Genomic DNA, 13736 nt, shown 5'->3' with positions numbered 1-13736 from the left:
CAAGTGTGCAGATAGCGGAATGAGAAAATAAATCTCTCACTCCTATTGCTGGCCCAAATTAAAATCTGCTCACAGTCCACATGTTCTGGGGCGGCAGCACAAGATACAAGGGTCCTGTGCCTGGGGATAGCAGTAGCAAACCAAGGGCCCAATTCAGCAAAGTGCTGCGTGCCTTCATCTCCCTTGTACCCCCAGGGTTGGACTTTCCTCCTCCCTATTTCCAGCATGTCAAGGTTGAATTTATAGCATGAAGGGTCCCCAGATCTCTAGGATTCTACTCTGTACACCCTTACTCTCAGGGCCAGTGTAACTACTAGGCAAACTAGGTGGCCGCCTAGGGCGCCAAGCTTTGGGGGCACCAAAAAGCGGTGTCCAAAAATTTTTTTTTACACTACAGTGGAGTCACATCTTGCGCGGAGGTTAGGTTCTAAGGTCAGCGTGTGAAAGGAAAATTGCGTATAGTGAAAATTACCATAAAGTACAGTACACACAGTATACACTGTATACACTAGAACAGGGGTCCTCAACCTACAGCACGCAAGCCACTTTTTATTTTTTAATGGCAGGCTGCGGGTCCCGGCCACCGCTGAGCCTGCTGCCGGCCTGGGGTTCCATTCACTCAGCCAGCAGCAGGGATAAATCGATCCCCAAACGCGCTCCCGTCGACTCCGGAACTCCACCAGGGCGAGCGGCGGTAGCGGAGTCGATGGGGGAGCTGTGGCCGTCGATCCCGCGCCGTGAGGATGGGAGGTAAGTCGAAATAAAATACGTTGACTTCAGCTACACTATTCCCGGAGCTGAAGTTGCGTATCTTACATCGACCCCCCTCCCTCCCCCAGTGTAGACCAGGCTCAGTGTCCCACGTCAGGAATCCACAGTGTGTCTGTGTTCCTCTCCTGTTCTGGGAAGTCACTCCCTGGAAGAGCCATGGCCTCCATCCTGTCAAAGGCTTCCCACTAGGGCCCCTGACTTCCTGTACCCAAAACTAGGATTGAATGACTCATCCTTCTCCCCAGCTCTTCAGCTGTGTAACTTCCCTTTGAGCCTCCTCCCCTTTTTCTACACTGAAACCTGCCTCTTGAATCCCTGACGTCTCATTTCACTTAATTTCTTAATTCCTACCTGTCCAGAATTCCATCCGTCCATTGTGTCTCCAATTGCCCTGTGGAGCTGTTAGTCCAGGATCCTCACTGTGCCTTAGTCCATATCAGAATTACATACTGACTGAGTTATAAATTCAGTGTCCAGAGAGATCCATCTGTCACAGCCCTCTTGGGAGAGGGGTGACTCAGAGGTCTCTCCAGAAGGGCAAAGCCATGGGGTTATGGAACCCCATCAAAAATGTCATAGCACTTATACTGCTAAAAATGTCATAGCTTCTCAGTGGTATGCAGCTGAGGGGATGGAGAAGTACTGTGCTGGCCTATCTGCAGAGTGTGTATTCATTGCTTTTACCTTTTCTGCATTACATGCATTTTTGAAAAGGAGATTGTAAATTTTCTGTAAATTCATAGAAATTAAATGTAGGAAATCATCTCCTAAACTTTTTATCCACATACATATTACACACACACTATGCTAAAAGAACATTTATTAAGATTGCAAAGTCAGGAAATGCCAAAATTAAAGTTGCCTGGTGCAACCCTAATTCAGCCCCCTTGTGCATATACATTAGGTTACAGTCTTTAAATTACATTATCACATAGCATTTTTTCCACGGGTTCCCTGCCTCATTCAGTGCACAGGGTAGGCCTGCTCTGGGGATGAATCAGCATTGTATTTAGTAAAGGAGGTTGTTTTTTCTAGGACCACTGTGCTTCATTTCTTGGGCCTGGTCTACACTGGGTGGGGTGTGGGGGATCGATCTAAGATATGCAACTTCAGCTACGAGAATAGCGTAGCTGAAGTCGATGTATCTTAGTTCGACTTACCTCATGTCCTCATGGCGCGGGGTCGATTGCCGCGGCTTCCCCGTCGACTTTGCTTCTACCTCTCGCTGAGCTGAAGTTCAGTAGTCGACAGGAGAGCGATCAGGGATCGATTTATCACGTCTACACTACACACGATAAATCGATCCCTGATAGATCGATCACTACCCGCCGATCCGGCGGGTAGTGTAGACGTACCCTTGGAGAAATTGGCAGTTGTGTAATGAGTAAGGCAAGGACTGCAGGCAGAAAGAGGAGAGTCTCGTGGCTGAAGCAGGTGAATGCTGCCCTAGAGAATTGCATTCTATCCCTACCTCTGCCATGGAGTTTCCATGTGAGTTCCCATGTAGTGCTGGGCAAGTCACTTAAACCAAACTTTTCCCAGGTGCTTTGAACATAAAAAGTGCTATATAATGCTGAATACTCCAAAAAATCAGATCCTGTGTGTCTCATATTGGGCACCAAAAATAGTGGAAACTTTTGACTTTGAACTTTCTGTGGTTCAGTCCCCCATCTATAAAGTGGGACTAATCCCCTGCCTGCACTTCATAGGGGTTGTGAAGAGAAATTAATGTTTGTGAAGAGCTCACTATAGTGACGAGCACCATAGAAAAGCCCTTGAGGAAGTTAATAACTCTGTCTTCAGAGTGGGGTTTGAATAATGCACAAAAAATAATGCCTAGGGCTACCCCAAACTATACCATGTGATAGTACTGAGCATGCTACTGTAGGGGGCAGAAACTTGGCTGATGACAGTGGCTAGCAAAAAGAGACTGGAGTCTGTCTATCACACATGGCTGAGGAAGATGCATAGTTTTACTGGAAAGACAAAATGTAACGTATGTGAGAGTAAACTAGCTGACAGAGCAGGACGTGTTAGGAAATCTCGCCAAAGAAAGACTGTTTGGGACATGTCCTTCATCTAGTGAACATGCTAAGCAAGCCCTGATTTGGGTACCCAAGGGAGGAAAGAGAAAGCGAGGAAGGCCGAGGAAGAACTGGCAGAAGACTGTGACAGAGGATATTGACTGCACTGGCATCACCTAGGAACACATACCACAACTAGTGAGCAACCTTAATCAATGGAGGAATTGTGAACCCCACGTGTCAGAGGCATAGGAGGAACTGAGGTCTAAGGTGGACAGAAAAAGGAAAGTGCCACCTTAACAAAGAGGTATTAAAAAGACTTAGAAGGGTCTGGGTGGCAGTAAGATGTAGTTGTGGAAAAAGAGAACCTTTCACATCGGGTCACTGCTGTGACTCAGGCCCAGGTGAGCAGTAAATGACAGTTCTCGTTTCTGTCTTATGGCTGTTTGATGACCTGTGTGAATTGAGCCAATGTTCACAATCTACTTTCCATGTGTTCGGGGAGGGGTGTTCAGTGGTTTGAGTATTGGCCTGCTAAACCCAGGGTTGTGAGTTCAATCTGAGGGGGCCATTTAGGGAACTGGGGTAAAAAAAAATCTGTCTGGGGATTGGTCCTGCTTTGAGCAGGGGGTTGGACTAGATGATCTCCTGAGGTCCCTTCCAACCCTGATATTCTATCATTCTATGATAAACCACCATGGCAGTGACCACTAATTGGCCGCCTTGTTGTCTTGTCACAGCAGAGGCCAAGGATCGAAGGGGACTGCAGACTACACTGTTGTCTGCCCTCTGTAGGTGGGTCCTTCCGTGGGCGGGGACAGGTTGGGAACAGATTGAGCTACACATTGACAGTGAAAATGAAACAAAATATTGAATAGCTGCTTGTGAAGTGAGACTCCTCCATCCTGTGAACTGAATGGGGCAGGTGCAGTGGGGAAATAGTATGCGCTTATGTAATTTAAAAATTGTCATAATGGATACACGCAAGGGGGCCAAATTAAGGGTGCACAGGCAGCCTTAATTCTGATATTTTCTAACTTTTGAGCTCTTGACTTTGCAACCTTTATGGCCTTTTTTGTGTATAATTTCCTAGGGGGTTTAAAAATCAAACTGAAAAAACAGACATTTCATTGTGTATCATCATTGACACCCACATAGTTCCTCAGCTGGTTTGGAACATTTAGATCCACCGCATGGATCTCTGCCACTGAGCTAATGGAGTACCTGATAGCAGTAGTAGGTTGTCATACGCTATGTGAACCAGCAATGGAGGTGAATGAGACACAACTTTGCCAGTAGGTTTCTGACAGCAAAGGAGGAGTGAGACTCTGGAATCTTAGGCTCCATTCCAGGCTCTGTAGGGGAATGTGTGCTAGTGAGCACAGATTCTTCTGCCTGCTTTCCCCCAAGCAAGTCCTCTTCTGCCCCATCACTTCCAATCTATCCCAGTACTGTCTCTTCCCCAGTCCTGTCTTCCTTGCTTTCCAGTCCCAGGCTCCTTGTCCAACCAGTCCTAGTCTCCCCCTCTGGGCTTACTATTTAAATCACAATCTCCCACTTCCCACACTCACTCGCAGTCTCCTTGCACAGCCAGTCCCAGTCTCCTCCTATCCCACCAGCTCCTCATCCAATCTCAGCGTTTTTTCCCCACAGCCAACAGGCTTCTAGTCTCCATCCCCCCATGTTTCTCTCATCAGCTCTCAGTCCTAGTCCTGCCCACCTCAGCTCCCAGTACTAGTCTCCTTACCTTACCAGTACCAACCTCCCTTCCTCACCCCAATGGCCTTGCCCAACCATTCCTAGTTTCTCTGCACACCACTCGAGTTCCAGTCTCACCAGATGGCTTGACCTAATCTACTCCTTTCCCTCTTCCCTGTTCAGCTTTTGTTCCCTAAAGTTTGGTAAAGTTATGAGCGATGGAAAACAGGGTTTTATAATGGGATGTGGCAGGCAGCTTTAATAATAGGCTTGTGCTACCCACCCCACCTGTAGTAATGGGGATTGAATTATAAATTTCATAAACAATAAAAAAGCATTTGTAGATTGTCTAGTGCTGTGTCCAGCTCTTCCTCCACACTTGGGCTGTAATGGGAGGCTCTGCTGAAGGGGAATCTCTTCATCTGGCCTAAAGAGCCCAGTGTCCTCTGAATTCTGAGAGAAGTTAAGCTCAGCAAGATAAAATTCTGATTCCCAACTTTTAGGACTCCTTGGGTGCTGATCGGTAGGTGAGGAGAATCATAGAATCATAGAATATCAGGGTTGGAAGGGACCTCAGGAGGTCATCTAGTCCAACCCCCTGCTCAAGGCAGGACCAATTCCCAACTAAATCATCCCAGCCAGGGCTTTGTCAAGCCTGACTTTAAAAACCTCTAAGGAAGGAGATTCCACCACCTCCCTAGGTAACCCATTCCAGTGCTTCACCACCCTCCTAGTGAAAAAGTTTTTCCTAATATCCAACCTAAACCTCCCCCACTGCAACTTGAGACCATTACTCCTTGTTCTGTCATCTGCTACCACTGAGAACAGTCTAGATCCATCCTCTTTGGAACCCCCTCTCAGGTAGTTGAAAGCAGCTATCAAATCCCCCCTCATTCTTCTCTTCTGCAGACTAAACAATCCCAGTTCCCTCAGCCTCTCTTCATAAGTCATGTGCTCCAGACCCCTAATAATTTTTGTTGCCCTCCACTGGACTCTTTCCAAGTTTTCCACATCCTTCTTGTAGTGTGGAGCCCAAAACATTCACATGGAGATCACGTGATTAAGGCCCTGTTTAAACTACAAATATAACTGTGCCAGAGAACCTTCTTACAACATAGATATTCCCTGACCTGGTTACAAACATGGTATGAACATGGTTTTATAACCAGACTTAGCCTTGGTCATACCTGCTCATACTTGGTCATACATGGCTGCTTTACTTGTAGTGGAGACAATGTTAATGAACTACTGACCTGGAAGCTGTAGTGATAAAACCCAGATTTTAGACTGAGTGTTTGATTTGTGAGGGTTTTTTTTTTTTTTTTTTTTTTTTTTTTTTTTTACAGTTTTGACTGTTCTAGCAAAATCTGTCTGAAATTATCTGAATCTCTAACTGAGCAAACCACTTGAATTAGACTTAAACTCTGCCCAGCTCACTGTGTACGTTTTTCACTTCTGAAAACAAGTGATTTTGCAAGGTAGTAAAAGAAGCTGCTGCTGTTAGCTAAAGTAGTATTAAGTCCAACTCCAAGAAATAAAGCTGTTTCTTTTTGCTGCTGCTGCTTTCCTATCTATCCTAAAACATCCTGTATTGCATCAAATATTACCAGCTCACTGGATAACTTTAAAAGTGCATGAGGTGATGACCATCAGACAAGTGCCCCCAGTTCTAAGTGTGATTTCCCCAACACAATGGATTTTAGGGCTGTGCTGGGAGCCTCCCTGTACATTTCATAAAGAGACAAGGTGGACGAGGTAATATTTTCTATTGGACCAATTTTTGTTGGTGAGAGAGACAAGCTTTTAAGCCACACAGAGCTCTTCTTCAGCTCTGGGAACAGTATTTCCAGCATCACAGCTAAATGCAGGGTGGAACAGATTGTTTAGTATAAGTAGTGAATACATATTCTAAAACAGTGGTGCCCAACCTTATTACACAGAGGGGCCACATAAACCTAAGCACAGATTTAAAGTCACTTTGTATTGATTGAGATTTTAAGTTCAGCTTGTTTTGTATGTATTTAGATAGGTTGTTTCTGTGTACCGTATTGTCTATTTACACACTTGTGTAAACTAAAATGATATAAATATGATGACAAAATGCTAATGAATAAGCCATTCGAATATTGTGTTGAAGCAGGCTGTGGGCCGTATGAAATGCTCTGATGGGCCACGTACAGCCTGTAGACTGTAGGTTGGGCACCCCTGTTCTATGGGACCATTCCATCTTGCATTTAGCTGTGATGCTGGGAGTACCTTTCCCAGCCCTGAAAAAGAGTGCTGTGTGGCTTGAAAGCTTGTGTCTCACCAAGAGAAGTTGGTCCAATAAAAGATATTGCCTCTCCCACCTTGTCTCTCTAATATCCTGGGATCAACATGGCTACAACTACACAGCATGTATGTTTCATAATAGTATTGTGCCAGTTACAGCTATCATTATGGATTTGTCAGCTTTTTGCTGGCAGCCCCCATGCTGCAATACTCATGGTCTTCTCTTGGGAGCCCCCCACCAATGAGTATGAGCCATAGTGTGTATCTGAGAGAGAGGCAAAAGAGTGAATGAATCTCCTGGCCCTGTCTACGGTCCCTATCTTTGATATGCACATTCTGGTGCACAGGCTGGGAAGCATCTAGGCAACGCTCCCAATGTGCTGGGAACAGAGGGTATAAAGAGAACTGGCCGCAGCAGCCCTTCTGAGTGCCAAAGGAGTGGCAGGATCCGAACACAGTTCATGGCTCTCCCCCGTTTCTCTGTTCGTTAGGCTGTTTGCTGTCTGTCCCACTTCTCTGAAGTCTCTTCTGATGAATTCCAGGAGTAGTGGAAGGAGGTAATTAGGGTAGCTCCCCTTTTTACTCTCTCAGATCCCAGTGTGTGGGGAAACGGTGCATGTGCACATGGGCCTAATAGGAACTGCTGACTGTAACCCAAGCACATGTCTCCCAAGACTGGGGCTCCATAAGGGTAGTCATTTTGGAGAACCCTGTTACTATGGTAAGGCTCCATGGCAACAATCACTGAGAATTTCCATTTTTGTGGCTGTGTGTCTGATGTTTAATACGATTTCAGTGTCTTGTATTTCTTATTTCTGTGTGTGCATTTGAATAATATACATGTACTTTGCGTTGTATTTCAGATTGTGACCTGTCCTAGTACCTCTTTCACTGACTTGGCAGAAATCGTGTCCAGAATTGAGCCAGTCAAAGCAGCCCTGGTAGATGGTGAGTTGGCTTATCGAGACAGTTACATGAGAGACGATACACTTTTCTGGGTGAAGATTATTGCTACAATATACAATGTACATAGTGCCACCCACATGCTTGTCTCTCCTCAATAGCAATCCAAGGAATACTCTCAAATCATCCCTGTGTTCTTGTTTGCTCTCACTTGAGCTCTGTTCATTAAGTAGGAAATTATTCCTCACTATTATTAACCTCAACTTGGGCATCCCATCCTGGAGGAACTTAGACTTTAGTGATGAGGAAAATTATTCAGATGCTTCTTGGATTCATCTTAATCCACCTTCTTCTGCTCCACCCTGCCTTGAGTCTACCCATTCCCCATAGGCAAGACTTCTGAAATTAATCCTACTGTATTTATACTCTTTCAGTTGCATTTCTTGTGAGTCTTTCAGGGATGTGAAGTGACACGGCCTGTACATGAAGTAGGTCTGCTCGGTGCCTTATTTTCTCCCTTTCCCCTCAGTGTTAATGTTTTGACAATGCCCCAGTGCAGCCTCAGCCAGGCAGAAGCCAGCTCTCCCTCAAACCCTCCTCCCCGCATTGTGGGGAAAGTGCTGAGTTGTAGATTGGGGCTTTGCTGATGTGGCCACCCTAGTTGTCGTGTCTTCACATTTTGGCTTGGTCATCTATAGCCTTGAAATGGGGAAGGAGGGTAGTTTGGAGGCCCAGTGCAGGGAACTTTTCCTGCTCTTATTAAAGCAGTGCTGAGTGAATCACTGGCTTACATTTTATCCCCCCCCCCCCTCCATTATTGGGAACATCAGCACATTAGAGGCTTTTTCAAGCATTTCTTATTTCCCATTCCCTCTCTCACTTAACCCAGCTCTCATGGGCAATGCTGCATGCATGCTGCCGAGGAACAAGTAATGGCTGCTTTGCTTCTGCACACAGTTGCTACACTCCCAGGATCTAATGCAGTGGTTCTCAACCTGTCTGTCATTGTGGGCCACACGTTGAGAAATTAACAGCCCCTCCATCTACGACTCTGTTGAGATGGCCCTGCAGCTCTTTGACATGCTAATTCCCATCACTGTGCCTAATGAAGAAAATATTAATCAAATATATTTAAACAGTCATTAAGAATAGGAACAAAAGGTTCTGCATAACACGGTTACTAGTGGCATGACTATTTAGACCAGTTGTGATTTAAATGCTTTATTGCAGCAATCTGATCCCCAATACACCTCTTGCTCGCCTGCCAGGTAAGATTTGCCTTTAGATGAGAGAGCCAGTTAAATAGAGCGTTAGTATTAAGGTACCTTAAAAGTAGGTTTGACAAATTTTGACCAAAGCGAGCTGTTCTGCCGTCAGTGCCATGCTCAGTTGCCATTGAGGTAGTTACTCATGTGGTGCAGGGAGAACAGAGCCCTGAGAAGGAAAATCCAGCTGCCAGGCTGCTGTGCTCAGGGATTCACACATGCTCACTTTTTAAAGTGAAGTTAATGAGTCTGACTTCAATCTTAATTTTCCTCACTTGTGTGCTCTTAAGGCTTCTGTTTCATCTAGAACTAGCTCAGCAGTGCTCGGATGTTAAAAGGGCCAAAGGTCAATGCAGGAGACATTGGGAGACCCAGTGTGCTTTAATCCAAGGTGTAATAGGGCAAGTGAAAAATAGCACAGCTCAGTTCTGACTTCATTTGCCTTTGATGTCTTATTGCACCTTTAACACAATTTTGTATGTTTATTTTCTTTGTCTTTTCTTTGTAATAGCACTGGACATATATAAAAGAACCACTCTTCTCCACTGTAGATCACTGGTACAGAAGACAGCTTAAAAGAGTGTTGCTGTCCGTTATGTCAATATATACTCTTGGGGACACACAATATTATTGTAGCTGCATCATTGTCTCTAGTAGCATTTAAGCAATAAAATGGTGTGTAATCTTTTTAGTGCACTAAAGACATTCTGAAAACCCTTAGGAAAAGGAATTACTGTGCATATGCAGCAGCCTCAGGATCTGGCTATTTTAAAAAATAATTCAATATAAATATCTAAAAAGTACCAATCCACATAAGATTGTGGCAGACTGCCTGATTCCATGATATCCATCAAAGCTTGGAGAGTTATTGGCACACAAACAATCTAATCCATAGAACCTTATACCTTCACATCAGCTGTATCACCTGCAAAAATGGAGTTATAAAAGAGAAACAAAAACCACACCGAATTAGCAAGAATGGGCCTGTGCCTCCCCGAGCAACAATGTGATCTTTTCACCATCGTCCTTGTCTTTCCCCGCCTCTCCTGCTTCTGTTTCTCTATTATACTCACCTGTTGCCATGTGTAATATTTGGATTGTTCGCTCTTTGAGGCAGGGACCACACCTTCCTGTTCGTTCTCAAGAGCACTGTTGTTGAGTGCTGTAGAACTACTGAATAATGAAAACCTTGGGGAATTACCACATTGGAATAGCCTACTGCATGTGAACGCATTCCAGTCTGCAGCAGTGGCTATTGCCATTTGTTTTATTTTTCGTCTTTCTGAACCAAGATGATCAGAAGTGGGTAACACACCTCCCACAGTGGGCTCTGTTCCTGCTTATAGCCTCTGAGGGTACGTCTATACTTACCTCCAGGTCCGGCGGTAAGCAATCGATCTTCTGGGATCGATCCCGGAAGTGCTCACCGTCAACGCCAGTACTCCTGCTCCGCGAGAGGAGTACGCGGAGTCGACGGGGGAGCCTGCCTGCCGCGTGTGGAACTAAGATAAGTTATTCACGTAGCTGAAGTTGCGTATCTTAGTTCGAAGTGGGGGGTTAGTGTGGACCAGCCCTGAGAGTTCTTGAAATACAAATATGCAATAACATTAGTGACCACACTGCTATTGGAAACATTTGTTTAGAGAGCCATCTCAGGCTGTTTGTTCACTTTTAGCTCAAAGTAAGTTTTAACAATAAAGTTGTAAACCTCTGAAAATACTGTCATCTGTGGTAAACTACAGATGCAATGAGTTTAATTCCAGCATTTCCTCACCAAGTTTATATCAAGGGCCTCCTTTTTAATCATAGCCATTATATTTAATTAAAGCTACAAATTACTCTCTGAACAACTACAGGAAAAAGTAATGGCCAAGTGTTTTTAATCCGTTTTCTGCCAGCTTATAGCCATTGTGTTAGAATAAAATGCTAAGGAACAGAATGTACTGTCATCTGCAGAATGCAGCAGATGCTATCAACTGTTCCAACGCGAGCAATACTTAAGTAATCAGCTAATTCATTTTAAGTACAAGACCTGTTCCTCCGAACCTAGCTGAAAAAGACTCTTCTTCTTCTTTATTCTGTGTATTCTGTATTTCCTTTTATACACAGTCCAGTGGTGTCTGTGTTTGCCAGGACTGTTGGGTTCACAGGTGGGATTACTCTTACACTGCTGCATAGCAATGAGTATGCCATCCTCAGAGGCTTTAGCATTTCTATTTGGGCAAAATTGGCCTTTGCTTATAAATAGACACCAGGCTAAACCTTTGAGTTACGTGGTCCCTCGCAGCCGCTGAGTATAAGCTGTTGCTCATCCGCTCTTTAGAAAGATTTCAAGTAAATCATTAATTGTGTACATTTCACTTAAACCTACACCTGCTGTGAGAGGGTTCAGTTTGACATTACTGATACTGGAGTTAGATCCCCACTGAAATCAGTAAGGCTCCGCATGGGCTCAGGGTTCAGTTTGCACAATGCTTATTACAAGGCTGAGGCCCTAGAGCCTAACAAAGTCTCAATTACGATGGCGGTGCTCTAGCACCATCACAGGAGGGAGTGGGAATTAGGGCAGAAATGCAAACCTCATGGAAACGTAATAAACAGACAAGCCAAATGTCACGGATGTTTTAAACCCAAGATAATCTGAGGTTACCTAGGTGGCTAATAGGGAGCAGGATTCCACACACAGGCCAGCGCTGGGGACACTGAGATGTCTGTCCTGACAGCCCCCCATGGGAATGGGGGCCAATTGATTTAACATGTGGAGAGTTAGGTCACGGTTGTAGGGGTCAGCTAGGAGAATCCAGCAACTCCCATGTTTGAAGGTATTCAACCATCTCACAGCATATGCCCCATACTTGGTATCTACACAGATAACTTTGTAGCTGTTAAGCGTCTCGGTGAAGCTGGTTTAACTGCTACTGGCACATCTGCTCCATCTCCCTGCCCACTCTCTGCAAACCCACCAACATTTCAGACATCACAAAAGGATGGTTATTTTCCCAATCCCCCAAAAGCAGGAGTGGTGATTTAGTGACACAAATAGAAACCCAGGTCTCTGCTTGCACTGTATATGTAGCCATGATGGATCTGTCTGATTACCATGTACGGCCCCCATCAGTGAGTTATCTGTGCACTTCACAAACAGGAATTGGTTTATCTTCCGAACCATCCTGTGAAGTGGAGCAGGATTTTACAGATGGGGAATTGAGCCACAGAGAGACCCAGTGATTTGTCCAAGGTCACAAGGGGAGGCAGGGGGAAAAGCTGGAAATGGAATCCAGCTCTCCTGAGTCCCAGCTGGCCTCGTGAGTAGAGCACTGTGCTTCCTCTTAGCTGTGATGTGTTCAGGCAAGAAGCAGTAAACAGAAGGCTGGGGTGCCGGTGAACAAGAGTGGAGTAACACATTGGCATCATTACTTTGCTGAGACGTGCGATGGCTCAATTAAAAGTGCTTGCTTGTTGTGTTTAGTTGTGATTATTGGCAGACTCCTTGCAAGCACTGCAGAAGGAACCAGTCTAAAACAGGGCTTTTTGATCAACTCTATGCAAGGTGGATCAATGCCCAACATGAGCAGTTGAGATTTGTTTAATTTTGCTGCATATGCATCTTGTTTGATTTTTGAGGGAAAAGGCTGGGCATGAGAGCAGGAATAGCTCAAACCCATGTGACAATGATGCCATTGCTTTGCTGGTTTATTACCCCTGCTGGTTGTCAGTCAGAGCATTTCAGTTGGCGTGGCTTCACAAACTGCCACAGTCTAGAGAGTAGAGCTGTATGTGGCTTCAGTATTGATTTATAAGGTAGGAGCTGGACAGTAGCTATGATGGATGTGTACAGTAATGCAGGTTCAGGGAGTTCACTGGACTCCTTCTGATCAATATTCTGAAAGTATCTGAGTTCTTAAATAGAATGGTGAATTGATATGGAGGCAACATGAATGAGTCTGTAACAGTCTCTTCTTGTCTATCTTGTGACATATCTGGAGATTTCTTTGTGGTTATTTGAAAATGATTAAATCTTCTAAGTAACATTATCCTGTTTCTAGGCTGGAGTATTGTCTAGCACTTAGAACATGGGAATGGCATTGGGGTTTGTAGGGGGACTGTTGTGCCACTGGTCCCGCTGGGCCTCAGTTTCCCCATCTGTAGCTGATCAAACAGACCTATAGGCAAAAGTGAGGAAATTAAAATTCTTAGACTCAGTGTGGAGGCTACTTAAGCAACCCATAACAGAATACCAAAAGGCACGCATACCTCTAAAGAAGAAAGGAAGCAGGAAAGCTGGGGGTGGAGGGGAGCATAATGTAAATGGTTCAGTGATTTAACTTCAAGAGTTTATTCAAGCTAAACAGGGAATCCCTCAGAAAAAGGCGCACCAACTCTACTGACACTAAGAGAAAGGAGCATAAACTATGGTGGATGAAATACAAAGTCAAAATTAGGAGGCTAAAAGGGAAGAGCAAATAGTCAAAGACAAAAATCAAATAAAGAATTGTAAGTTCTTTGGAAGCAAGGCAGTCTGTGAAAATCTAAGGGAGTGGTCCAAAATTTTGTGCACTTTTCAGAGAAGCAAAACAATTTCTTTGCATCAGTCTTCACCACAGAAGATATTGGGGAGACACTCCATGCCTGTGCTCTTCAGGTAATAAAAGAGGTAAACTAAGCAGGTCAAATGGAAGTTGCTGGAACAAACTGATAAATTAAGGATCATCAAGTCCCCAGGACCAGATGGTATGTCCAAGAGTTCTGCAAAAGTTTAAGATAAAAGGGACTGAACTGGTGACATAAATAAGCAATCCTTCAG

General features: G+C 44.7%; 1 protein-coding gene across 3 annotated transcripts in view; it reads left to right on the top strand.

Annotated features, from left to right (window-relative positions):
• PNPLA7 (patatin like phospholipase domain containing 7) overlaps positions 1 to 13736 on the top strand; it is a 408012-nt gene that overhangs the window by 385904 nt on the left and 8372 nt on the right. For all 3 annotated transcript variants that reach the window (XM_054007693.1, XM_054007690.1, XM_054007692.1), the window contains one exon: positions 7628 to 7712. In XM_054007693.1, the coding sequence (XP_053863668.1) occupies positions 7628 to 7712 (85 nt within the window). The remainder of the gene's footprint in view (positions 1 to 7627; positions 7713 to 13736) is intronic.

Source organism: Malaclemys terrapin, chromosome 17 (assembly GCF_027887155.1).
Source record: "Malaclemys terrapin pileata isolate rMalTer1 chromosome 17, rMalTer1.hap1, whole genome shotgun sequence".
In the NCBI taxonomy this organism is placed as follows: Eukaryota; Metazoa; Chordata; order Testudines; family Emydidae; genus Malaclemys; species Malaclemys terrapin.
Note: the sequence above shows the minus strand (reverse complement) of the source record. Positions and strands in the feature narration are given on the sequence as shown.